At 43.7% G+C, this 27,521-nt stretch overlaps 1 protein-coding gene across 6 annotated transcripts in view; it reads left to right on the plus strand.

The window, feature by feature from the left end:
• Window positions 1–27,521, plus strand: part of Cadm1 (cell adhesion molecule 1) — a 330,891-nt gene that overhangs the window by 290,825 nt on the left and 12,545 nt on the right. The window contains exons 7-10 of one of the 6 annotated variants that reach the window (NM_001012201.2): window positions 1,304–1,476; window positions 6,138–6,227; window positions 16,569–16,601; window positions 23,843–23,896. In NM_001012201.2, the coding sequence (NP_001012201.1) occupies window positions 1,304–1,476; window positions 6,138–6,227; window positions 16,569–16,601; window positions 23,843–23,896 (350 nt within the window). The remainder of the gene's footprint in view (window positions 1–1,303; window positions 1,477–6,137; window positions 6,228–16,568; window positions 16,602–23,842; window positions 23,897–27,521) is intronic. The other 5 variants (XM_006242946.5, XM_006242944.5, XM_006242947.5 and 2 more) reach the window with 5 other exon arrangements.

A 27,521-nucleotide genomic window follows, 5' to 3' on the forward strand; every position in this document is an offset into this window, starting at 1 on the left:
TAGTAGGGACCCAGAGAAGCCTGCTTATGTGTTCAGGCCAGTAGCATCCTGCCTGTCACATAAAAATCAGGACTAAGGATATAACTTGGGGTAAGTGCTTGCTTACATTCACTAGGCCCTGGCTTCTGTCTGGAGAATTGCACACACCACACAAAGGATGCTTTTCAGACACTCTAGATGCACCCTTGGTTTTGTAGGAGGAGGAAAGAGGCACCTTGAAGAACACAGGTCTCGAGTTCAGTGAGTGAAAGGTGTTTGGTGTGTGTGCACTCTTCTCTCTAGAGCATCTTGTCAATTTGCTTTTTCCTAATGGCTACCGTAAGATATGTATATTGTTTTAAATCACTAAAACTTGTTTTTGATAAGTAAGTTCTCTTGTTGGACCTAAAGAGTCTAATTTTAGATGTGTTCGTCCATCATTAATCCAAGAGCCAAATGCACTTACAGGGAAGGCCCAGGCCTGTCTGGGCAGAGAGGGCTAGTTACTGGCCAGGAGCAGTAGAGAAGGGAGACAGAGGCATTCACGTGGCATCTCAGGTGGAGAGAGTCAGGCTAGGGGGAGAGGAAGTGATTGGATTTTTCCAAACACAGATCAAAACAACACTCTGTTTAAGCCAGACCTGTAATCCCAGCTGCTCTGGAAGCAATCAGGAGACTCACTGCAGTTTCAAGGGCAGCTTGGTCTCCACACCAAGTTACAGCCCAGCTAAGGCAGCCTTGAGAGCAAATAGTAATAGAAGAAGATCAAGGATATAGCCTAATGGTAGAGCTAGCATGTGCCAGTACCCACCAGAGAAAGTGAGGGACACGAGGAGAGCTGTTCGGGTGTCAGAGTCCATTTAACCCTCACACGTGCCTCCTGAGCAAGCAAACATTTGGTAGGAACCTTGGTTGAGGCATCACTAGCCAAGACCTTGCTCTGTTCTCCTCTCTAATTGTCGAGATGATTAACAAAGGGTGAGCGCTGTCCTGCCTGAATCGGTGCGAAACCTCACGGCTGGGCATGGGACTTGGGCATGTTGGCTCATTTGCTGACTTACTGAAGATGACTCAGAAGTCCCAAGACTCCTGCTTATATAAAGTCTTGAACGTTTGTCAGTACCTGGTTTTGTTTAAGAGTTATATCATAGACATGTTTGGCAGTTACATCCTCCTAGTTTTAGGAATTTAAATCTCTCTCATGAGGCCAGCTATTTGCATCCCCCAGCATGGGATTCGTTTGCTGCATGGGTAAGAAACTGTGTACAGATTCCTCAGTGGGAAATGGATGGCCCTCTGACCTGTCTTTCTTGCCTTCCCACAGGCCTGTGATGGTAACTTGGGTGAGAGTCGATGACGAAATGCCTCAACATGCCGTTCTGTCTGGGCCGAATCTGTTCATCAATAACCTAAACAAAACAGACAATGGTACTTACCGCTGTGAGGCTTCCAACACAGTGGGGAAAGCTCATTCGGACTATATGCTGTATGTATACGGTACGTGAGGAGATAAAGCCCTTGCCCAGTCACTCCTCTGCATGTAGCTGCTGCCTGGGTTTCACCCCAAAGCCTTTGGTCAAGTTGAAAACCAAAAAATCAGTTGGTATTCTTCAGGAACTTAAAGAAGCCCAGCCTGAGGTGGACCCCAGTGGTCTCCACCTGGGTTGACAGTGACTGTTCTTCTCTCCCTCTGATCATGGGGGTTTCCCACAAGATCATAGTCTCTGGTCGTGCTGAGTAGGAAGGCTGTCCTCAGGCACCAGCCATGGAGATTATGTTAGAAGTAGTGTCTGAAAAATTCAACCTTACCAATTAGTGCCGTTCAGCTCAGAAAGTTTATTCCCAGTGGTTTTTTTTTTCTTACGATGCCTGGGCTAGCCTTTCTCCTGCTTTGATGAGCAGAGCTATCTTCTTTTCAACATGAAGCTATGAAATACAGAGGACTTTGCAAGCCAGTAAACACTGAATAAATATAAGGTTCTTGGTAGTTGTGGAGACTACCTACACCTTCTGTTTTAGACCCAAATGCCAACTTTTTAAAAATGTAATGTTTTCTTAACATCTTTCTACAGGGTTATTAAAGTATATTATCATTAATTTCATTTTGGAATCCACAGATATGTATGGAACACCTATGGTGCTAGGCATTTCCCATTTGTATCTTGCTGCTGATTTTATACACTGCGAATATGCTCTATTTAGTTGAAAAGTACACTCTCTTTATAGTCTTATGCTGTCAAATCGAGTCTCTTCTGTCCAATTGAACTCTCTTCATTCTATACCAAGAAAAATTCATGCACTGGTCCAACACAAAATGAGTAACCAGAGGGAAAAGCAAAGCCCTAATGTTATAAATATTTGAATATGGAGACTACACGTCTGCCCTCATATTAGCTTTGTAAACAACCCAAGTTAAGTTACATGTGTGCAAATATAGACATAGATACATACATTATCCATAAGGAATAATATTTACACTGCGCTGTCTCAGAACCTGGGGATCCTTATGAAGGAAGAAAGGAAAGAGGTATGTTTGAACAGAGAAGCATCCTTTATACCCTACCTATATCGATATGAAATTATAATCCTTAGCCTATACTTGAGGGGTTTTCTTCTGTTACCACAGTCATTCTCAGCCTCCCTAATGCTGTGACCCTATACTACAGTTCCTCATGTTGTGGTGACCCCCAACCATAAAGCTATTTTATTGCTGCTTCATATTATAAATGGTAGTGATAGACAGGACATCTGATATGTGACTCCCCCCAAAGAGGTCATGACCCACAGGTTGAGGACTACTGCCTTAACGTGATACAGAATTACTGTCAAAGCCCTGTATCTACAAATGTCTAGCCCTTTCCAGTCTTGTTAGTGATCCATACACAGCTACAGTTCTCCTTGGTGCTTAAGGAAGTGTACATTTCTCCTTCTTTGCTTTGTAGATGAGATAGGGGCCAAGGCACTGGGTCTCAGCTGGCAACATGCAGAACTGCTCCGTTGCACTATTTGGCCAGGGTGGAAGATTCAGTCCTCTGTGTGCTTTGCATACACCCCTTCCACTCTGAGGTTTAAGCCTCATGGGAGCACCTCTGACATCAGCACCCAAGTCTACACACATCAGTACAGCTCCTTACAGACTTCATCCATGTTCTCCCAGTCTTCGCACTCCAGAGACTAAATTATCTGGAAAAATAGTTCAGCTTATAGTACCTACTATTCCGACAGCTCAAGAGGAGAAACATTTTTGAGGCCTTGTTGGGCAAACATATTTGCATAATTTGGAAAATTAGCTTATAACTAGCGCGTGTTGAGTGTTCCCTTCATGCTGTTTCTGGCATTGACAGTTTTACATGATCTCATCTGATGTCCACAACACCACCAAGATAAGTGCTTATTTTCCATCCCATTTGACATATGATACAATGAAGGGCCACCATGCTGTGAATCCAAAGCCCACTGCAAGGTTGGTCTTTGCAGTGCCCCTTATTCTCACAGCTTTTCAAGAAACCAAGTCTCTTTAAAACAAGATCAGCCTTTTTAGATTAGCGTCCTAGGTATCATTACATTGTTTGAATACCAAGTATTGTAAGAACTCACCTACTTAGACAAACACACCCGTATACAAGTGTATTCCTGATCCAGGATGCTCCATCCAGCCTTCTAGGGATTCTCTATCTCTTGGTCCCTGCTCAGAGCACCATCAGAATGGCGGGCTAGCGTACTAAATTGAAGTATTGCTAATGCAGTAACAAAACACTAACAATTAGGGCAGGGATGGGCAGATAAGCTCTTCAAAGCAATACAGTATGACACTCCAGCAGTTTTTAAAGTATTCTGTACTAAATGTTGACACACTTCGAAAGCATTTAATTCTCCGAAAGTAAGTTCTCTCCTTGAAGCCTCCGACTGGCGTGAGCCCGAGTCCCCGTTGAGTTTGCTCTTCTAGCATCTGCATGCCAAGCACAGTTCATTTGACTTCCGCTCTTTGCGTTTCTGCCTGTTTGCTATAATGCTGCATATTGATTTCAGGGCCTCGGGCATACCGGGTAAGCACTCTGATAAGCTACATCCCAGCCCTCTGGCTTCTTAAATAGTTGCCTTGTGCTGCCCTTCTTACTGAAAAGGACCTCAGCAAGGATGTTTCACCCAATAATGGAATCTGACTCCTTCAAGATTTCCTGAACCAGGTGTGAAGGACAAGAATTGCCTAGTGTCGATGGAGATCACTGAACATGTGTCATTTGTACATAACGAGGGGACTGTGCCCTCTGCCTAATGTCTATCCCCTCGTTCATCTTGTCTGCCTTTTGGTTCATAATCACGTCTTCCGATCACATTCACACCCATTCTTACTGTGCCATACCATCCTGAGCTCCGTGTCATTGCACTGGGAAATAGCATTAGAGTGGAGCAGGGCCAGGCTTATAGTACTGCCTTTCAGTGGCAACACTATAATGGATGCAAGTAGGAAAGCCACATTATTACCCCCTGTCAGGGCAGGAGGCACTGTCTGCACAGTTTACTTGTCTTGGAAGGAGGCAGAATCTCCGTGCTGGCTAGGGTCAGGGACTCAGCTCATCTGTCTCTGAGTTAGCACCTGTCATCGGTGTGACTGTGCTCAAATAAGTTGCCCAGTCACAAAAAAATAAATAAATAAAACCACTTCCTTACCTGTGGCTTCCAGAAACCACACGCCAAAGGGCTCAACTGCAACACTACTCAGACATTTTTTTATCCTGTTCTTTTAAGAAGGTAATTTAAATTTAAATTTCATCATCTTAACTTCCTTGAATGAGACTTCACATAGAATCCTTTTTGGAGGCTGCAATTAAACAACAGTTTAATTTGCTTGTTTCCACGTCTTGAAGGAGAAGTCTGTCAGAAAGCAGAACCAGTTGCTGTTGGTTCTTCCTTACCACGTTCATACTAGTGTGATTGTGTACGAGGAGCAGTTTGTGAGGAAAATGAAAACCTTTGATTATTGATCAATGATAGTCGTCATTTTATGCAGACTTCGCAGCCAAGCACCAAAAGAGTCATCCATCAACTTCCAGGAAGCTGTGCCAAACCCAGTAAAGGTGCAATATATAATTAAAGTTCTGATGTATTAATTAGACAATCCGAGAGCTCACTTGAAGATAAAAGGACACCAGATGTGTCAGGGAGAAAAAGTTGACGTGCTTTAGATAAAATTTAAAATCAAAAGCCTTCAAATCGTCTCATGCTCTGTTATAGCGGGATGATTGCTTAGTTCAAAGTCTCGCTGACAATTTAACATATTCAGTTTGATCATCCGGGCTTAGATTTTTTTTTTTCTTTTTTTGCCCTTTCCTTATTCCCAAATAAATTTTGAGACGATAGAAGATACAGTGCATCAAGTAGCAGACAGCAGTTCCTTGTCAGGCTCCTGGTTTTGAGGGTCCAACCTCGCTTATATTTAGCTCTCTTTTTCACAAGATGGAAAGTTTCCTTCCATTTTTATCTTGTGGTATACTTAGGTCAGGCTTTTAACACGAGCACAGGCAATTTATTAATATTTATAAGGTATAAAAATTTATTGACTTTTAAAAAAATAACATCTCCGTAAACTCTCACTTGCCTGGAACCAGGTACTCAGGCCATGGTACTCTCTCTTCTTTGCACTCACTGTGGATACAGAAGGGGTTTCCCTTCCTGCTGGGATGTATGGATGGGAAATAATGAACTTAGCATCTGCAGGGAGCTTGTGTGGCTGCCATGTTCATCCTTGGTGATACAAGCCCTTTACAGGCAGCAGCTCCTTCTCTTCCCTCCCGTCTGTGAAGTAGAAAGGCAGGGACAGCCATGCTTTCTTGACCCCGACCGGGTGACTCAGCCTTGCCTTTAAGGTCTGGTGAGGCTTTGGATGTCCAGTGTTTTTTAGATTTTTTCTCACCTTTCTATTTTCTTGTTTCATTTCTAATTCACTTCATAAATAAGAAAGCCGATCTTCTTAGCTCTTCCAACCAAGGCTTTAGGCATAATTTCAGACCTACATCTTCCCAGGGGAAGGAATGTGGTGGTGTAAAGAGAGAAGCCATCCAACAAACATCTCAATGTCTCCATGCCTTTGTTTGTCATTACTAGTCATTGTTGTGTTCAGCATTGTGGGTTTGATTTTCCTTTTTTTTTTTATCCAGATCCCCCCACAACTATCCCTCCTCCCACAACAACCACCACCACCACTACCACCACCACCACCACCACCACCATCCTTACCATCATCACAGGTATGGTACCTTCATTGCCATTGGAAATGTCCTGAATGTATTTTTGTCTTTTTGGTATAATGAAGAAGAAGACTAGCTGTTCCCTGGAAGGCCTCTGAGCCTAACTGTTCCCCTACTTTGGAACTCCAGAGACACCCAATACTGTATTCTCGAATTGAGTCGTAAGGACCCAGGGAAAGCTTTTATCATATGAGTTGGCAGCAGATCAGAGGCTGTGCACCTTAGCATGAGGGAAATCTTTACGAAGCCATCACTGTTCAAAGCAAAACAGCGTCCTGGCTGCTAGAGAGCCCACCAGTAGCTTCCACTTGGCCACAACTGGTGAGATGGTAAGTATCATGGCCTGGATTACAGAATGCCCTGGTCTAAATTTCATCTTAATCCACACAAAGGAAGTATGTGCACCAAGTTTCATAATGTCGTGGGCCACACTTGAGGATGCACCGCCGTCCTCCCTCCTTTGATAGGTGCCTGCACAAGCTTCTTGTTGCCTGGGAGATTGCAGGAATCAGATGCAGTCGTTGTCTTTTCTAAGCTGAGCACTTGTATGCACCACCTCTTTTATATATGTATAGCCTCCCTCCCTTCCCATCCTGGTGCCCAGTGGCTCTCAAACAGTTTGAATCTTTGACTGGAAACCTTGGAGTCTCTTCTGGTCTAGCAAGATCTAACAGTGCATTCCTATACCACACCAACCCAGTGTGCAGGGATTCCCTAGACCAAGCCTTCCCTGACTACCATTTCCAGGTGTCCACTCTAAGGAAGGAAAGAATCTCTTGCAAAAGTGACTTTGCCCCTTAGGAATGTTATCTGGCAAGTGTCTGAGGTTTCTTTGAACCATGAATGTGGTCACTGTGTCCCTGGACTCCTTGATATATTTGAGACACGCTTGGTCCTCTTCTGTGTTCACATCTTTAGCACCCAAGATCTAGCAGCCACCTCCTAGGATCACATTGATTTTCTGGAGACATTTTATTTGCCATTTGCTCAACAGCTGATGAGTTGACAGAAAGCAAAGTGCTCCGTGAGAGACGAGGCCTCATCACAGATACTGGCATGGATTGTCTAATCTAGGTTTCTTCATCTTTCAGCTATTACGGTGGGACAAAGAACTCTGCCATAAGCCACTACTGAGGGGCTTCCTAAACACTGGTTACAAACACATGTGTGCCTGAAGTAAACGTTAACCCTTCTGAAAATCCATCAATTGGTGTCATGTCTCGCTCCAAACCCGGCTCTCTCTAGAGGATCTGCTTCCCAGTTCTTGTCTGTGTTTCTGCTTGAGCTCTTTGTCAGTCCCCTTTGCTTCGTAGAACTCAGTTTGGAGCATAATAGACCAATGCCTGGCATCTTCTGTATCTTTCATTATCATATGGAAGATGTTCCTCCTCTGTTCAGATGTCCACACAGCTATACTGCCAGTGCTTCATCCTAAGAATCCAGTTCCCCATCTCTTATCTACTTAGGAAAACTGGACTAGGTGTGTACGTTTTCATTCTGTTCTGTTTGCCTGGCAATGCGGGAATGGAATCCGGGGCCTCTAGAATGATACCCAAGGCAAGCCCTGTATAACTGCGCTATATCCTCCATCCTTTAGGCATTTGCTTTTCTTCCCAGGTTTCATCATTTCCTGTGAAGAGTCATTTGGATGTGAGAACAAATAACCAAATATCATTAGCAGTGTGTTCCTCTTCGCAGAAGTATGTCACAGCCTGTATACCTCCGTGGTAGAAGATTCCATTTTGGTATCTGTAAGGGTTTATATCTGAAGGCAGTAAAGCCGTCTCTCATTCTGTGAATAAACTCCTCATTTCTCTTGAATGTGGAGCAACACCTTTCCCGTGTGACAGCTTCATCGCTTCAGCATTCCCTGACTCTTCCATCACCACACTTCATCTCACAAGTCACCTGGGTCGCTCTAAGTCACAGCTCTTAATCCTTTGCTCCCAAGCACCTCCTTCTGCTGTGAAGGTCCTCAAACCTGTACAACTCACTGTGATCACAGTTCTGACTGCAGAGGCACTGTCTAGAAAGAAATTCTTAGAATAAATGTCACCATATTTCTGGCCACATCAGAGAAGGCTTTAATTGGAACATGTCTACTTCTGTCTCTACCACTGGCCTCTCAGTTGAAAATAACTTAGGACGGTCTCACGGGTGCACTTTGGTCTGTGGGTGTTAGCGCTCGAATGCTTTCTACAACACCAGATGCATCTGTGGTAACAAATACGCAGATCTTCACGAGCACACCCAAGAGTCATTAAACGAAAATGGCTACGAAAACAGCGTTGTGGCATCCGTCCCTTTAATGGAGGTGATCTTTCAGGCTTACTGTGTCTTAATAAGCTGCCTTCTATATATTTATCTCACCCAGAAAGCAACTTGTAGAATTTAACATTTGCTCCTTTCTCCAAACAGATTAGAGGTTATGGACTTGAATGGTTCTCTGTCCCACTTTAAAGGTCCAGGCTATCCCCTAGATTTAGATTGGTTCCTAAAGAGTCTTCCAGACAGAATCCTGACAAATGGATGGCTAAATTAATTTCCACTGCTCCCCTCCTGCACTGTTTGGTACGTTTACAGCCACCATTAGCCTTAAAAGCTTCAATAGCCAGATCTAGCAACAATAACATAAAGATGGGGTCCTAAAAAGAAAAAGAAGCACCCACAGTTGGCTATTTCTTTCCTCCTAGTCAGATGCAATAACTGAAAGCCATTCCCCAGGTCAGAGTTTCATTACTAGAAAAATGTACAAATGCAATAGAAAAATATTTTTTAAGCTCAAAAGGTCTAGTTGATTTCTGATTTCTCCTAAAGGAGCTCTGCAGAGCTAGCTTTTATCTTCCCTACCCAGGGTAATGGAATTGTTCTCTCTGTTAGGACGGCATTCTGTCCCCAGGCATCTTGCTCTAGAAACATATCACACCTCCATCCTGGAGGCACTTGCAGGAATTCAATACCCCTCCAAGTCTTCTTTGTCCCCCAACACCCCAAAATCTTAGATGTCCTACTTTGCTAGGAGAGCAGTGGCCTCTGCCTGCCGTTCTCTCCACTTGCAGCAGACTGGTGACTTGTCAGACACACCAGGAGGGTAGCCCTGTCTAGGGGAATGTTTCTGCAGTATGAAAGAGAGTATTCAGGCTGAACATACTGTTCACACCTTTAATCCCGATGCCTGGGAGGCAGAGGCAGGTGGATCTCTGTGAGTTAGAGGCCATCCAGGTCTATATATGGAGGTCTTGTCTCAAAGACAAGGTGGGGAGACAGACAGACAGACAGACAGACAGACAGGGAGGATCAAGAATATTCAGTATCTGCTATACCAGCAGAAATGTAACTTTACAGCTGAGAAGTCATTAACATTATTCTAAGGCCTCCACATAAAGAAAACAACTTGAGGATGGACTTGGGTGAGAAGCCATTTAGAGCCTCATTGGCATTTGCCCTAAGGTTCAAAGGTATCTCTCTCAATCTTTTCTGTTAGTTGATGTTATGATTGTTTCTGTTCAGCTCTTGACTTTGGGAGGCCCACCCCTGCCCCTTAGTGTTTTGTTTTTTGTCATGTCAGGTTTTCCATGGGGTTTCTCCATTTGTGAGAGTTTATGCCACAGCATAGGAGAGCAAATCAGAGGAATCGTTTGAACTTTTCTTCTTTGTCAGCTCCATGTTTCAAGGATAGTTGCAGCTCCTGTCTCTGTGCCTCTGTGCTTGGAGAGAGCTTTAGCATCTTCTAATTAGGTCAGGCTTCCTTCCTGAACTGTTCTCGGGGAAAGCATTCTGTTTCTCTCTCTCACTAACCTGGATAGTGTATTGTCCCTGCCTGGTGGAGTAGCGCTCAGCACTCGGCTTCTGTGGTGCACACCCTTCCTTAACAGCTCAGATACAGAACGCAGGCCAGGAGATGCACAACCTGTAGGTCACACTGTACACACTGTCGTAAATTTTAAAAATTAAAAAGAAAGAAAAACAGCTTCAGAATAAGAGTGAATGAATAGTTACAGGGCCAGATTGTGAAACACATTTAAAAGTCCTTTCATAAGAATGAAGTAGGTCATTTCTAAATGAGTTTTTCCTCCTTTTTAAAAAGCGTGTATTCAATTAAGTATTTTGTATTTCTTAGAAAAGAAAATAGCAAGGTTTCTCTTATGGGTGTCAAAGCACTCAAAAGCCCATAAACTTGGGAGGAACTGACTCCTAGCCTCAGGCCCATGTATTATTGGGCTTTCTCGGCGGTTTACCATGTTAATGTGAATTAGATCACGTACAGAAGGCGTACACAACCTTTTCCTTCAGTGGTATTTGGAGAGCATGCCAGGAGGGGAACCTACACCAAGCATACATGTGTCTAAAAGGAGGGACACGTGTGCTGGACACCAAGTCGATGGCATGGCCATCTGAATAGTAACAGCTTTGTGTCACATAGAGCTCTGTGTTCCCAATGACTCCAACCCTGAGCTGCAGATATTGGCAGGATGCAAAGGCTATAAGCTGATCTACATTTACATATGTATTCCACAACGATTGAGCACCCATACTAAGTGTAGGAAAGGACATTTTAAACCCCATGTGTGTTTGAGAGGTGCCATGCAACTGGAGAGTTCATGTCAAAGGCAGCAGCTGCAACAGGGCAGCATCGCGGAAGTGATCTTTGCTCGATGCCATCAAAGAGTAGATAGGATGTAGATACAAAAATAATCATGAAGAGCCAATAGTGCCTCTAGCATCTCTCTCCAAGGCATGTGTATTTATGTTGCTTAGAGTGAGCCTCCCTTTTCCCTAGGAAACACAAATCCTTCGTCCTAGAATGTTTCCGGAGTTGCCTTCCTCCTGGGACTGCCATCTACTCCAGTGAGACTGTCTTCCCTCATACACTGAACATAGTTGAGAGATCCCAGTGTGCCCGAGGACAGGAATGTTAATATCAATGCGCCTCTTTTTACCTAGCATACCACCTTTGCATGTCCATCTCTTTTCATTCTGTCCTGTCCACATTTTCATTTTGCCCGTACTCGTAAACCCACTCACTACCTGTTGCCAACCATGTTTGACCTGTGCTGGTTCAGGAAGGAACAGAAGGAAGTAAGAGTTCCACAAATATTAAGTCATCAGACTCCACCATTTTTTTTTTAACGGTGAGGGGTGGAAAGTGAGGTGAGATATCTTTTTTCTACTACTCCTATCATAATTCCCCTAAGTGTATGTTCTTTATTTAAAAATTAATCCTGGAGATAAAGTTCCAACCAGTGTCCATACTCAACATCTGTCAGCAAAGCACATAAACGAGAGTAGCAGGAGTTCGGATTTCTTAGGATTTTAGAAGTAATACCTGGAATTCTCCCAATGGTAGGAACGTGAGAATGAAGGGCCCAGTCTTCCAGGATCTCATAAGAGATGAGTCCTAGCCTTGCAGAGCCCCTCCCTCCTCTTCTGCCCTGGCCACTGCCCTCCCTGCATCACCCCTACCCCTGCCTGGGTCTACTCTTCCTCCCCTGGCTTGTGTCCTGACCCCTTGGTCCCAGTCTGAAAGCCATAGGGATGGTTTTCCTTGTTAAAGGAAGCTACTCCATAGATAACAATTATTTTATAGAACATCTGGTTTGCAGATGAGGAGATCTCTGGGATTTGGGCTGCCCAGGGTGAACAATTTTGAAGAAGCTTTTTACAAAACTTGAAATTGCTTAACAACAAGCAGGAAGCCAACCCCCCTTCCTGCTGTTCTGGGGCTCACAATCTTGTCACTCACTGTGAGAGGAAGGTGGCATTTAAAAGATAATCTAGGGCTGGTGAGGTGGCTCCCTGGCTAAAGGGCTTGCTCCTCGAGCAGGAAAACCTCAGTTAGGATTCCCAGCACTCACATACGAGATGGGGCTAGTGGTGTGTGTGCATAGTCCCTGCCCTTAGGAGCAGAGGCCCAGGGTCCGGAGAGCTCACATCCACTCAGTCTAGATAAAGTGTGAACTCCAGGTTCAGTGAGAGACTCTGTCTCAAAGAATAAGGTGGATAAATAGGTGAGGGCCTCCTAATGTCAACCCTTTGTCTCCATACGCACCCATGCAGGGGAGCGCAACAACACACACACACACACACACACACACACAGAGAGAGAGAGAGAGAGAGAGAGAGAGAGAGAGAGAGAGAGAGAGAGAGAGAGAGAGACACACACACAATGGTTTTCTTAGGGCGTCTAGTTTAGGCCTTTTAGCTTGGCTCTGTTCTTGGCCACTTTCTCCACCATTAAGGAATGATAGGTTAATTAGGCAGAACATAGGTGGTAAGGAAGTTAATTGGAAAACCAGTAGAAAATACATCTCAAACTTGAATTTTCCAGCACTTATTTTTCTCTTTCAACAGATTTCAAATAAATTGAGGGGGGGCACCCATATTTAATATATATTGGCAAGCACAGCACAGCTATGAAGTAAAATTGTCAGGGGAATTCTTTGCCTGCCCTGGTGCTGAGATTTAAAGCCTCTCCATTGCAGAGACTGGGGAGGAATTCAATTAAGAAAGCCCGTTGGTTCTGTATTGACTTTAGTTAAGAAAATAAAGTAGGGAAAGTGTATTAAAATGTTGCTAGGCTGCTTGTCCCACTTCCAGCTAAGCTTCCGGCTGGCAAGACAGGCGCTTGAATTCCCCACAGCTAAGCATTGCTCTCGGGTAGACTGTTTTCTCCACGTTGTGCCCACAGCATTTTCCAGTGTCCACCCTGGTCTCACATAGCCACACGCTGCCCTACAGTGACTCTGTATCATAACACGAGAACAGCACAGGTCAATTGGTAAGAAATGTATTTAAGGTTGGGAATTTAATTTTGTTCTTGGATTTTCATTTATGGCACCCGTTGTGTTTGAGACCACAGACTAATTTATGGATTAGTTTTAAGCCCCCAGTCTGTCACACTCAATGAACAATTCTAAGTTGGAGAGAATCCATCTGAAAGGATTAGACTGAGCCACAGTGGGGCTTACACATGACTGTTTCAACTAAATATTGCCCAGCTGCCGCTCACACAGGCCAGGCGTGTTCCTCCTCTACTTGGCTACTTGGTTAAATGGCTACTGTCTCTAATCCCACACACTGTCAGGGCCTTCTCATTGCGTAAATATCATACCTCAGCATGAAGTATCTGTGGTTATTTCGTTTGTTTGAGGCAGGGTCACATTAACTGCTTGCAGGACTCTAAGCCTAAGAAGAGAAGTCAGTGTTGAATGAAAGACTGTCTTTCAAGTCAGTGCCAGGCCTGTGTCAGACACCTTTTGGTTGTAAACTCATAAAGCAGCTAAGAAATGCGTAGGAAGGCTACGTACACCCACACACAGCATTTGTGAGGACAGGGGATTGGCTTGCTTTTGTTTCGTTATTTTTAAAAATGGTATTGTATATTATTGTAAAATAATATGCAATACATTTACCCTCACCATAATTAAAACTAGAAAGAATGCCTTAACGTAGCTGTTTTGTATATTATAACTAGTGCTTCCCAATCAACTTTTTGTGACCTATTTTTCTCATCGGCCTAGCTTAAAAAAATTTTTTAAGACAACAAAATTAGCTTTTAAAAGTCTTTCTGAGGGCAACTAGACACTGTTCTTCAAGCCAGTTATTGCATTTATAACTTCGTTTGGAAATGTTTGCATTTTCCCACACAATTAAAGTGTTCTGAAATACTCCACTGACCACCCCAGAAGCTGATGCTTGAGGGCTAGGATTGTGTTTTCTCTACTTCCTGATGAAGACACCCTAATAAAGTGTGCTTCACCACTTTGGACTCACTCAGCCCAGAGCCAAGTTGTCTATGGTGTGTCTGCATGGTGTCATAATGCAATTACAAAGAAGAATTAGATCCCGCCCTAGTTTCCCTGTGGGGAGCACGCGGTCTCTTGTAAAGCACTTTCCCTTCTCTCTTGACTTGAAATGGCCTCTGCTCAGCCCGCATACCAGATGCTCTCTGAGACACAGAGTCAGTCACTCCCAGGACACACTCCTAATCCTGATTTAAACCCTGCAGCTACCTGTGTTCTGCTGCGGCTTCCCTCCCAGTACTGCTCATGGGTTCGCCATTTCCAGCTGCAATGATCATGTTGTTTGACTTGAGTATGTGTTTGCTTAACCGTTTTAGAGTGTTTTCTTGCTATGTCCCCTTTTCTGTTGGGTACAATTGATGGATTTCGCATCCCTGGAGTTGGGGTGCAAAATGCACTATGGCTGTGGCTGCATTTATTGTCCGGTGCCCTTGTAAGAGCTGATGCCTGGCTTCACCTGGTTTAATTTTGTCATGAAGCTGACATAATGCTCTAATGCAGGAAGACAGTAAATTGGGATCATTGGTCAATGCTCGGACCTGACTTTTGAAACTTCTAACTCTAGTGTTTTAGTCCCCTTCAGTTTACACTAATGACTTACCTGGTTCCAAAAAATTTTGAAAGTGTGTAATAGAAATGCTACCATAGAAATAATGAGCCAGAGCATCCATCGCTGTTCCTTTTCTGTTTTGGAAAGGAGCCAGTGCCTGCCCATAAAATGTATTACATGCGTTAAGTGTTTATACAAATGTGCCTTTGATCCTGCCCCTCAAATTTAAAGTGCCTCAAACCAGTGTTGGGCTCACATCTCAACTCTGGAGATGTGTCTATCCTCTTTAAGGTTCTAATGTAGGGTTTGTTTCAACTGTACAGTTCTCTGTGTTGTTTTCACTATATTTTAGGCACACAGACTTGACTTATAAGTAAGTATTATACTCTACTGCAGTGTACTTTATGATTTTTTTTCCTCCTTCCTCCACTCTTGAGAACTAAGTGCTTGGTTACACCAAGCTGCATTGGCCTCTCAGGCCTCTGGTTAATCTGGCTCCTTAGAAGGACTCTGAGTTCTTTATGGTAACTGGGTCCCTCTTGACCCAGGAAGCATGCCAACTGAAGGGGAACACCGGTGTGAATTCATGTGCCATATTTATACATCAGAAGCTACGGGCTCATTGGACCCCCTTCCTAAAAACACTGTTTAGTGTTCCAGTGCATTTAAACATTGCCTGTGTCAAGCTCCAGCGAGTCAGTGAGAACAATCGCCAGCCAGAAAACTGCATCATACAGATGACAGGGTTTACTTATGATTTTTAACCCTCAATATTCCACTTCACCATGAGCAGCTGCTAGAGAGGGCCTGGTAGGGAAACCACACTTGAAAAATGCAGAACTGAAGAAGGAAGAAGGTCCTGGTGTGATGACGTTAGTGTGAAGTTGGTCAGAAGCACCGAGTCTGAAATGAATGTCACCATGTATATTGTTACATATGCACCTCACTTCTGTAGCCAAAAGTAACGGGGAAACCCATGCATCAGGTGCCATGGGAGTATTTTTCTGTGAGGAAAAGCCATTGCTACAACCTTGAACAACATCACAAAGGAAGAAAGAGACAGGCCACCGCAGAACAGCAGCAATAAAGATGACGAAGGCTCTGTCCCCTGATCCAGCCATGACAGCAGAATCCTGGCACCCAAACCTGGGCTGAACACAGGGATGACTGAGTACCTGAGACTTTGAAATTCCCAAGTAGTATTTGGCAGTTGTGTGAACATGTGTGTTATTGTGGCTGGCCTTGAAGATTATAACATCTTGTAAAATGGAAGAATTGAAGTGTGTGTGTGTGTGTGTGTGTGTGTGTGTGTGTGTGTGTGTGTGTTATACATATGTATCTTGAACATATTCACTCCGACGGCCTTTTTGTGAACTGACCTTGCCAACTGTCTTCTGATGAAATAACCCAGTGGATGGAGAACTTGAATCTGGGTGTTGCCTACTCACCTCCAAGCTCTGAGCTCCCGCTGGAAAAGTATCCTCCTAAGTGTGGGGCTGATTCCTATGATGCTCACTTGTCAATCAAGAAGCCCCAGGGCCCCAGGTGGGTTGGATTAACACAAAGGCAATGTTTGAATGTCTGAATCCATTGTTTAACTAGCTTTCCGACTGAGCTTTTCTGTCGCAGTCCTGAGCTTCGGTGCCTTAAGAACCATCTAGCAGCCACTGAGTTTGCACTGGTGTTTCGCATCACTTCGCATGTGCCCCTGACTATTGACTCACAAACACGTGTGCCCTGGCAAGTCCCCCAGAACCAAAGAATTTACTGTTTTCCTCCCTGGCTCGCAGCTTTGAGCTCAAGGCATGTCTTAAAACAGTGCAACTCACTTCAAATGCTTTTTGCTTTCCATTTATTATTGCTTGTCACGCGGTGTTCTCTGAAAGCTTGCTCATATATTATCTGTTCCATTTTTTTCCATTCTCCCTTTTTTTGCATGCCGTTCCTCCTGTTTCTTCCCTTCCTCCAATCCTCTGTTCCTGTCTGTAGACACCACGGCGACGACAGAACCAGCAGTTCACGGTTGGTACCACATTACTGTTTATCTACTCTCTCAGCGCTGCTGAGAGGCAAGGCAAGCCTGGGAAAAAGAAATGCAGTCTTCAAGGGAACATGCTCCAAATAGACTGATCTCATAAATGCACTGTAATTTTTTTAATGCTTGACATTATACGGGGTCTTGTCATTTCTGTTGTGAGTTCGGTGGCCAATGGTTGCAGTCTGAGATGAGGCCTTCCCTCTGGTGGCAAGTGGGGCAAGGTGTCCATCACACGTTTTTCCTTATTTATAAAGCTCCACCACACCTTGGAATAAATGAACCTTCAAAAAGTGTTTTAATTAAAATTAATTAATTAAATGTTTACCAAGCTAGGATGGGCAAGCCAGGGTGTTTCACTTACCAGCTTTTACTTCAGGGAATTTTGAAAGGGAGTTCAAAGTGTGCTTGAGACAGAGGGTCCAGGAGGAAGAGCTCTATTTTGACCCCTGACATGAACAAGGGAAGCTTGCTAGTCTTCTCTCCCAAAGTCATGACTTATATCCTGCTGAGAACTTATCCACCCCACCTCCCCATCCCGCTGTTCACTGAAGCTTAGGCTTCTACCAGGTGGGAAACAGTTCTCCAAGAATGTTCTTCATGTCCGTTTGAACAGCATTAAGTACAGTTTGAAGGAAGTCTTTGGTATGTGGTACTTTGTAACCCAAATAATAAAAAGTGTGTTAAGGTTTCATTTTAGCCAGAAGGTGATTAAAAACCGAGTGCATAAACTTCAGACAGGGACATCATGAGTCACCAGCTGACTACAAAGTGGGGACAGGTCTGTTAACTTTTTGTCTTTGTTTTTTATTCAGTCAGAAAATGAGAATCCTGTTTCATCTGTATACTATTCTATTACTCAGCTCAAATCTAACCTCAGCAAGACAATACTTAAAGCAGATATCTAAGTTTAAAAGGGGACAGAATTATAATTACTGAATCCAAGGCAATCATTTGGTAAAGGGTCTGCTTCAATTGCTCTGTGCGCTATGCAGAGTGAAAAGTTATCACTTCAGTCACAATAGGTGATCAGCCAGCCCTGTAGTGTCAACTCAGTTGCTAGAATAATGTCTATCCTACACTGACTTCTTAGACAACTATGTCTGAGAACTTACAAGTTGGAAATCTGAGTAATACCTGTTGGGCTGTGCTTGGTCAAGATCAGCCGGGGATAACTTCTCCCTCTCCCCTGCTCCTTCCCGCCTCCTTTCCCCTTGCAAAGTAACAGGAGCTTAGATAGAAGCCTAGCCTACTCCCACTTCACTGTCCTTTCCTACCATTGGGACAAAGGGAAATGCCCGTGCACTAAATTAAGAGTGACCAGGTACACTGGACAGCCGTGAGAAATCAATTAGATATAAAATGTGCATTTCTAAGGTAGTGTCCGTAGAGCTTGGCTCCTTCTCAAGACAGCAACTCCATTAAACTTAGTTGTTAATGTGCTGGCCCACACCTTTATCCTAGTGCCCAGGAGGCAGCGGCAGGCGGATCTCTGTGAGTTCAAGGCCAGTGTGATCTGCAGAGTGGACAGCCAGAGCTATTGGAGAGGAACCTGTCTTGAGTGGAAGGGAGACTTTAGTGGTTTGTATGTTTTATCTTTAGTTGAGTGCCTCCTGACTTGTATCGATTATCCTCAGCACTTTAAGTTGGCTTCAGTGTAGTTCTTTTTAAAGTACTCTTAAGTTTTGGACGTTTTATAATTAACTCCAGGGTCAAGTGCCATCTAAGATTCCCAAATTCTCTGGGCTCTTTGAAGCAATAGTGATCATTTATCCCCTAAAGCCCCATAGTTCTATGTTTTAGTCTCTCTAGAAAAACCAAACACTTGTGCATGTGGGGTTCCTCCTTAAGCACCCCGACAGAATGTGTGAGCTAGAGAATTTGTCCTCAGGTCTAAAAACCTGAGACATCAACTAAAAGCTGATTCGGATTTAGGGCTACTCATTTTAATTACGTCTGTCCCTTTAAAAGAGACACACGGATCAGGACTGTTTATAGCATGCCGATGGCAGGTCATAGGGTTGCCTGTGCTATGAGAAGCAACCACTGTCTTTCTCTCTGAAAAACATCCAGCTTGGGAATTTAGGGTGAGACCACCTGGTGTGAGATGTTTGTGGGAGAAAGTAGCAAGGCCAGCCTCCCCCTGGCATGTCCCCTGTACCTTCAATGGAATCCTTAGCCACAGAAAAGTGGTGGGTATCCCAGCTGATCCTTGTATAATGTGTTTATAAATGCATTCTTCAACTTGTCTCTGATCCTCATAGCCTCTTCTCAAAGGGCCCCCCACTGTTTTGACCAGCTGACTCTCAAGCCTACAGCCAAACTAAAATAATGTCTGGAATTTTACTTGATGGAAAGGGAAGAAATTTCTCTAGTCAGTTGTAATGGGTAACAAAATGTGGTGGAAGCCCAGACCAAGGGAAGAACAAGGCCATCATAGGAGAGCATCGATTTTAGCCTAGGACTAGAGGCCCAGCTTCTTCAGTACAGCAACCACATGGCAGATTCACTTGATGACCTTGAGGTGGTCCTCATGGAGACTTAAGTGGCTTAATAACTCAGCAACTTAAATGACAAGACATACTAAGTCAGACAGCTGTGACCATCTGACTGGCGTCAAAAGTGTTACACTGGATTTTCCATATGGCTCTTTTCTTTGATTTAAAAACCAAAAAAAAAAAAAACAAAAAACAAAAAACAAAAACCAGACATCAAGATTTCCCTTCGAAGACTCATTGAAATATTTTATTCAAGCTTGTGTTGCTAGAGTATGTATGAAGTTTATTCTAGTTGTTCATGTATGTTGACTGTCTGTTCTTACCTATAACTGATTGGGATAAGCATGTACTGGAAGGTTGGAAGTGCATGGGCATGATCCAAAACCAAATGGATTTTCTCCCAAAGAAAACCAAGCAACAATACACACCATATGTTTTTAAGGATCTCACTGAGAGTAAAGATAAATGTGAGTGTAAGAATGAGCTGTTTACGCGAGGCTGACACCGGGGTGGGGGGGGTCTCTTTCAACAAGGATCTTGAGCATTGTGGTTTTGTGGCTCATCCTTAAGGGCCTGCACAGGAAAACAAAAACCAAAAAGACAAAAAACAAAAAGAAAAAACCTGTGTTGTGTGTGCATGTTGAGCGATGCAAAAAGAAAAAAAAAAAAAAAAACCACTGCCAAATCCTGATAGCTCATGGCCAGAGGCTGCAGGCAGATATGCATGGGTGGTTACCCGCACGGGCAGTGTCGTCGTCATTCTGGTTATTTGGTGTGTGGGTGTGTGTGATGGTTTTTGTCTTTCTGTTTCACTGTGGACGCTTCTCTGTAAATGTCTTGTGCCTTGTTCTTTTCTGTTCTGTGTGTCCCCTCTCCCTTTCCCTCCCCTCCCCGCCACCCCCTTGAAAGGTGGGGTGATAGCATGCCCACGGTCTGGAATAGCGCTTGTGCTTCTGTTGCACTGCAGACAGCTGGCTTCTAGGTTGAAGGTCTCGCCTCTGTCTGTCTGTCTATTTACCTACCTATCTTATCATCTACCTACCTACCTATCTATTTCTTCCCATTCCCTTTCTCCTCATTCTGTTATCTCTCTGCCTGCCCTTTCTACCTGTTGAGACAGTAGAGGCTGACAATCTCATGGATTTTCTTATCCCAGATGATTTTTTTTAAATAGATTTTTATTCATTCCAGAATGGAGAACCTCTCTGAAGCATTTTTCATTTTCTATTTCGGTTTCAAAGTATTTGGCCAGTGCCAGGTAACAAGCCCACACCCCAGACCATCCTTAGATAACTGCTCCATGAGTCTCCCCTTCCCTGATTTATGACTAGTGCAGACCATAATAGAACGCTAAAAGCACTGTGTTATGTCCTTACCTTACATAGTATTCATTCGTGGGAAGTTCTTAAGCCCATTTGAAAGAAGACTAGCCAGCAGTGCACGTGGTTACAACCGCTATGTCCACCGTCTGTGTATGTGCCTCTGTGTACATCTCTCTGTATGAGTACATAACAGTGGCATTCAAAGGCTGTCATCCAGTCAAGGGACTCTGCAGACCTTGTATGCTCTACCCAAGACCAAAGCTAAAGAGGTTTACGAATGGCTGCAGGACCTGAAGATTGCGTTGCAGCCTTGATATGCAGTTTGGAAACTGTTTAACGGCGCGAACCAAATTTCTGCTAATGGGAAGAAGGGAAAACTCCACAAAAGCTGACAAAGCAGGAAGAACAGGATGACTGAGCTTTAGATTAAAACTCCCGGGGGCGTCTGAACTCTTATGGCTGGTGGTGGAAGTGTCAGTTTCCACGACACGGCCAAGTGATCAGATGCGTGCTGCGTAGGTAAGACAGAGACCGTCGCCTGCTTTGTTTTTCCTAATGGGAATGGTGCTGGGCCACTGGGCCAAAGTTTTGCTTCCTAAGAATTTTATTTCATTGTTATTTTTGTAATTTTCTGTGAAGTATTTACATGATAACCTGATGAATCAAACCCAGCAGCTTCTTTAGGTATACTTGATTTTTGCACGTATCGAAATGGCTAGGATTTCTGACCGATTCTGAGTCTTTGGGGTCTTTTTCTTCTGGTTTAAAATTGTTGTGTCAAGAAGAAGAAATTACAGCTTCAGAAGCACACAGTGCTTAGCCTGCACCACAGACAGCACCTCTAACACCAGAAAAGGCCAAAAATGAGTCTCTGCAGACGAGACCGCCATTGTGCATAAATGAAATTATCCTATCTGCACCTCAGGACTTCCTTAATTGCTCAAAAAAAAAAAAAGTCCCATATGCAACAAAAGTAAACTTTCATTTGTTTAACGGAGTTTAAAGAAATGCAGCGTGTGCATTTTAATTAGAAGTGACTAGAAAGAGCTTGAATAGGTGATAGGAATTTTTGAATAGAAGAACCAAGAAGTAATTTCCCACTTATTATTCAATCACAATGTTTCCTTTTGAGAAATACTCTCTGCTTCATAAAATGCATCTCTGTCGTTTTCTTTGAGAAAATGAGAGGAGTCTAATTTTTAACATGAAAGAAAAATACCTAGGCCAAAGCAATTCTAGGGGTAAATTTTGTTTTCCTCACTGTACCTCAAGTGCTGTGGCAAACTCTCCTAATTATATTTATTCAGAAATTATCCAGCTATGACAGTGTGCCGCAGATTCATTAAAAACAAAAACAATCGAAATGCAGAAACAAATTTAATGCCACTGGCCTAAATGGCTTCTCAGTTTAGAGCATAATCTAAGCAGGAGAATTCCAGATGATTTGGTATATTCTAAAGTTTATGCCATTAAAAATGACAGTTTTGGCTTTAATGAGGTATATATCAACTGTCTGTCACTTCGTAATGGAAAGCTTTGCATATTAATGATACTTCATAAACATGTTTGTCTTTATTTTTTAAAATTAGCTTCCTAGTGCCCTCCCCAAGGGATCAAGCCTTCAGCAGTAATGCTGCCTGCTTGAAACAACCTTGTTTAATGTGGGTCAATGGGCACCAAGCACGTATGTAGAACACTTTGATATTCACTGGGCCACGTAGAAAGAAGTGAGGGATTAGCCTTCTGAGAACTGCAAATTTATAATTAACTACAGAGAACTACTTTATGTTACCCATTTATAACAGTTATTCAAATAATTGTATTCATCAGTCTTTATTCAATGGATAAAGCCAATTAGAAATAGAAACACTTTCAGCCAATCAGATTTCAGGACAAAAACGGCTAGCCTTTCTCCTCTGCCTGTTTAATTTATCCAAATGCCATGTTCCCTTTAGTTGCCTGGTTCCATAGCTTGCAAACACCTGTGGACTCTGACGGCTTTCATTTTGGTTTGGCTTCTGCTCTGGAGTATTTGACACCTAGGGTTCATGTGGGAAACTCTCCTCTCCTAGGAGTTGTGGTGGAACAGCCTTCTCACATGCTCAGCCAGCTCCCCAGGTTCCTGTGACTTGTCAGTTACCTCAGAAGTTTCAAGTTTTAATGACCACTCATACAAACTTGTTTTAGTTCACTTGATATATGCATACATGTATGTATATATGGCAACCCGTCAGCCATTACGTATTTTCAGAGCATTTGTTTCAGTTGCCTTAAGGCTCTGGTAAGTAATTCACCAAGGATGTCCCTCAAAACACTAATTCAGCAAATACTTACTGAGAAGGTACTTTGTGGTGAGCTCCAGGGAAAGGAAAGATACAAAAACAAGCAGAATTTGTGTCTCTCTCCAGCTGAATTAGATCCACGCCATCTTCAGAATGACAGGCAGAGCCTGTAGGACAGTTATTGAAGGGATTTGAGTTCCTGGGGCAGTAAGCTGGGATTGAAGAGCAGCAACGAATAAGTGAAGGGCCCCATGACCATCTTACCATGCTTGTTGTTTAATAAACTTCCTTAAAAGACCAGCTGAGGAAGAAGCATGAGGAAATGGAAGCCATCTCTAGCTGAACCTCCCTCTGCTTAGCGATGCTCCTCTTCTCTCTTAACTCAAACCAGAGCTGGTGGAGAGCCGTGCCAGCTGGCCAACGCTGGAACTGACTGGAATACACGCACCTCAAGCCCCACTTGACCATCTCCTGACCTAACTGCTTTTTCAGCTTTGAGGGTTTCATTTTTCCAGAATGCCATTGATTTATAAAATCCTTTTTTTTTTTAAAAAAAAAAATGGTTTGGAAATCAGATTTTTCTGATAAAGGCCTAACCTGCGATCTGCCCTTAGCAGGTGATAGACCATTTTGAAATAATGGGATCTAAGATTGTGCTAAATTGATAATGAACTGTGTTTGTCAGTATTGGCAAAGGATTTCGATTTTCAGGGAAATGCAAGATAAAGCTCACATCCGTCCATATGTAGCACCTAAATGCGTTCATATTTAAGAGATCTGTACCAGAGCGCCCACAACTAACACCCCGGCTTTACCTTCTCCCGTCCGCATGCTGTTTTGAATGAGTGATTTTTAACCATTCACCCTCATGTTTCATGTGCTTTCAACATGGAGGCTGAGGACTCCTTCTGCCTCGATTGTATATCAATAACAAAATTATATAATTAAAGAAATGAGCATATGGATTAATATATCAAGCTCTCCAAAAAAAAGTGAGAGATAGCAAGAGATTTGGCTCATGTTTTTTTTTTTTTTAAACCAAAACAAAATCCATCCTCAGTTCTTAAGTGTTTTGTTTATGTCCCTCGAGGAATGAAAAGAAAAACGATTTGTTTTTACTTGTAAGGCCTTACTCAGTTGCCCAATTCCGCAGAAGAACTGGACAGTGAGGATCTCTCAGGTAAGGGCTAGTCACTAGGTAAGGCACTGCAGTGTCCAACCTGCGGGTGATTTGTCCACTGTGACCAAATGACCACTTGGTTTGCTGAGCAATCAGGGTGGCTTCTGATTCTCAGAATGAGTTCATGTAGCTAATTCTCCTCTTCACTCCCCCACCTTTCTTTCCTATGGTGACAACGTGTCTTATTTCAGACTGAGGCCTGTGCCCTGAACACAGTAGACAGCAGAGGCCACTCTGCCCCGTGACTTGAAGTAGTGTGTTCCACCCTAGATGTCTAATGGCTCAGGATACAACAAATTTGGTTGTATCCTAAAGCAGTTGATGTTGGATTATGTGGCATGATCTTAAAGTCATATTGACTGTCTACTTCTGTGGAATAGACTAGAAGGCCATGCTATAGCGAAATGTAAGGTGAAGCAGGTCGGGGTAGGGTGTTGTTTGGTCACACACCCGGCCGTACACTATTTATCCACCTCAGACCTTTTTCACGGCATCCTGAGCTCCTGCAAAAGTAGGTTTCATGCTTGATTCCAGGATTTAGGTGTTACTAATCCAGAATAAGAGGCATATCCTAAAAAGACTGGAGGAAGGAGACTTAAAAGTGGTCAGGGCTAAACAATTATATGAGTTCCCATGATGTCATGAGACTTCAGTGCCAACTCCCTATAGCTTCTGAAGCTCTCTGGTCACTCAGGGAAATCCGTAAGCAAGGCTCTTGACTTTGCATTGGAAAAACCAAAGCCCAGGCATATTGCTGCTTCCTGGAGCCCACAAGAAAGCAGAATTCTATAATAACTCTTCCCAAGTAATGTTCACTATGGTTGGTCTGAATGGCTGGTACTTGAGCGGCCATCTTTAACATAGCTAGTACTCCCCCATGTCTCAGAACATGGGATTGATTTCCAGGGCTGAGCTGTTGCTATTCCCCAGCTTCCAGGAGGCTACAGGCTGGGTCTGTTCCCTGCCCTGCAATAAGCCGCCAGCTAATACTTTCTGAATAAATGAACAAATTCTAAATAAATCGATTCGAAAGGAAGCTACCCATTAGCCATGTAATTTACTCGTCTCTTACTTGTGATAGAGTGAAAGAAATTGTACAAACATCCATTAACTTTATTTTCTTTTAAAACAAGGGTAGGTGTGTCCTACCCAGCAGTCCTGCAGCGCCAGAAGTAAACAACTGCTTGCCTCCCCAGCTGAAAGTGGGCCCTGTTCCGGCACACCCCACTTAAACAGGGCAGCCCTCAGTTACAGTGATCCTGCACGATTGGATCTTTCAAGAATTCTGAGAAAGTTCTCCTGGGTTGACCCTGATCTCTTGGCACATTTTCCAGACAAGGATCAGTCAGACAGGCAAAAGGAATTTCATCCTCTTTAGGAAAGCATGAATCAAGCAGGTCCCTCTTCTCCCAGCACCATCAATTAGGAGCACTGCAGGCCTCAGTCCTGTACCGTGTTAGATGGGCCCCCACTGCCATTCTATCAATCACCCGAGTCAGGAGCAATAAACCAACAACCATTTGTGTTCATAATAATTTGGTTAAATTAATAATTACACTGCCCCCCCCCATTCCCTCCCGGACCGAGGCACTCCTGTTGCTGGGAGTCATAAGTCATGTAGAAGGCTGGTGAGCTGGAAGGCTGGGGCAGGGCTGCCTTTGCATCTGGTTTGATGAACTAATCAAAAACTGATTAGCACCTTTGTTCAAAGGGGATGCTGATTAATCAATTACTATTGATTGTGAGCTTGGCTTCTCTAGGCAGCGAAGAGACATCTAAAGGGAGAAAAAACAACCAATAAAAATTGAGCAGCTGTCATAGTGTTTAAATTTATTAAAACAAAATACATTATTTTTTATGAAGCTGTCTTGAAATGGGTCACTGAAGGGGAGCATATTGATTGAGAAAGGATGAACTTCTCAAATTTCTGTAGCCTGCAGACTGAATTCAATTATAATACAAGACAAACAGGTTAACACCCGCCTTAAACAGCCCATCGATAAATTAGAGTAGGTGTTGCCCATTTAATGCTAAACTGTGATAATGAATAATGTTACCCACTCCCTGCTGTACCGGGTAGAAAGTCCATCCTTTCCACATTAGGGATTAATGTTTCACACTTTGAGATCTTCCCCTGCCCTGCCCCCACCTCCATTCCCCGGTGCCTGCCTCAGTTAATGGCGGTTTCATAGGCAGCATATGGTATGCAGCCCTCAGCCAGCAAAGCAGGACGCCCGGCTGGTCCTCCTTTATCGTCTGCATTTTTAAAAAGATTCGGTGCCTAGTTCGCTGATTTAATTATTGGCCAACTTGGGGGGCTTATCCGATTCTTCCCTGAACCCTTTTATTTACTTTTTTGGGTGTTAATTTTATTGACGATAGATCCACACTAGTTTTGAATTGTTTTATCAATTACATCTGCTGTTTCTCGGTGACAGCTGGCGGTTATTGCCACCCATGTGGAATAGAATAGCTTTAAGCATATTTATCCTTCTACTTTATTTTAAAACTTTAACAAAAATATCTCTGAGTGCCTCCCTCCCTTCGGCAATGAAGGAGCCTCTGGGAACTGTTGGGTGGAGTGAGGTGGTCAATAGTGCGCCAGAGAATGGCCCTCAGCACCGGCAGGGCACACCGTCCGTCTTCAGCATTGGAAGCAGGGCACCAGCAAGGCATGCCAGCGCTGCTTTCTTGTTACCCTCAACATGAGAGAGTGATCTGGAAAAACCCTCCATGCCCTTCACAAGCCATAGAAACATACCGGGCTGGCTTCCACAACCCCTGCGCAGTGGTTGGGACAATCCCAGTGGACCAGCTCTTAGATTACAGAGGAGCCTGAGCTTTACGTCCTCACTCACATATCCAGGGATTCCCAGGCAGAGTGCAGTAAATGGACTCCTGCATGCTTGCATACCTGCACCCGTGAACACATTTGTACATACATGCACAAGCACACGCACAGACACTCAGCAGCCACTGCGTTTTGGAGGAACTCTTCAGTTGGTCAGCACCACGTGATGTGTGACCCTGGTTTGGAAAACAGGTTGTTTAGTAGCCTTCATGGACAGTATGTCAGAAGGAGAAGTCAAGAAAGACCACCATTAAGCAGTACCCCTGGCCCTCCTATATATTAGCTAATTTTTATTCCACAAAAGCATTTGAGCTCCGTGTGTTTGGCTCTGGGCTGGCCCCTACTACACAGTGGGAAATAAGATCCAGTAGGGGTTGCACCAGCCTTGGATCTCACAGGCTCACGCTGCCCACCCCGTGATAACTTCCCATTGGGGAACACAGACTGCTTCCCCAAGTTGATAGTGACTATGGAAAATTAACACCAAGTAGTTAGAGGTGAAGAGCTGAGACAGGAGAAGGTGCAGGCCAGTTTAGAAAAGCACCCCAGAGAGCAGGAACAGGAAGGCCTGATGAATGAGGTCAGCTGCAACTACAGGAGAGGAGATCCTCAAGAAACTCCTGCAGGGTAGTTAAGGGAGAGTTGATCATTTGTAAGTGATGAAAGCAGGCAGCCTAGGGGCCCAAACAATTTACATAGAATTTAAACATGGGGCCTCTGGTTCAGGCTTCCCAGCCTCTGAGGACACCACAGCTTCCTTTACTCGGGAGTCTC

The sequence above is a fragment of the Rattus norvegicus genome, chromosome 8, assembly GCF_036323735.1.
Source record: "Rattus norvegicus strain BN/NHsdMcwi chromosome 8, GRCr8, whole genome shotgun sequence".
Lineage (NCBI taxonomy): Eukaryota > Metazoa > Chordata > Mammalia > Rodentia > Muridae > Rattus > Rattus norvegicus.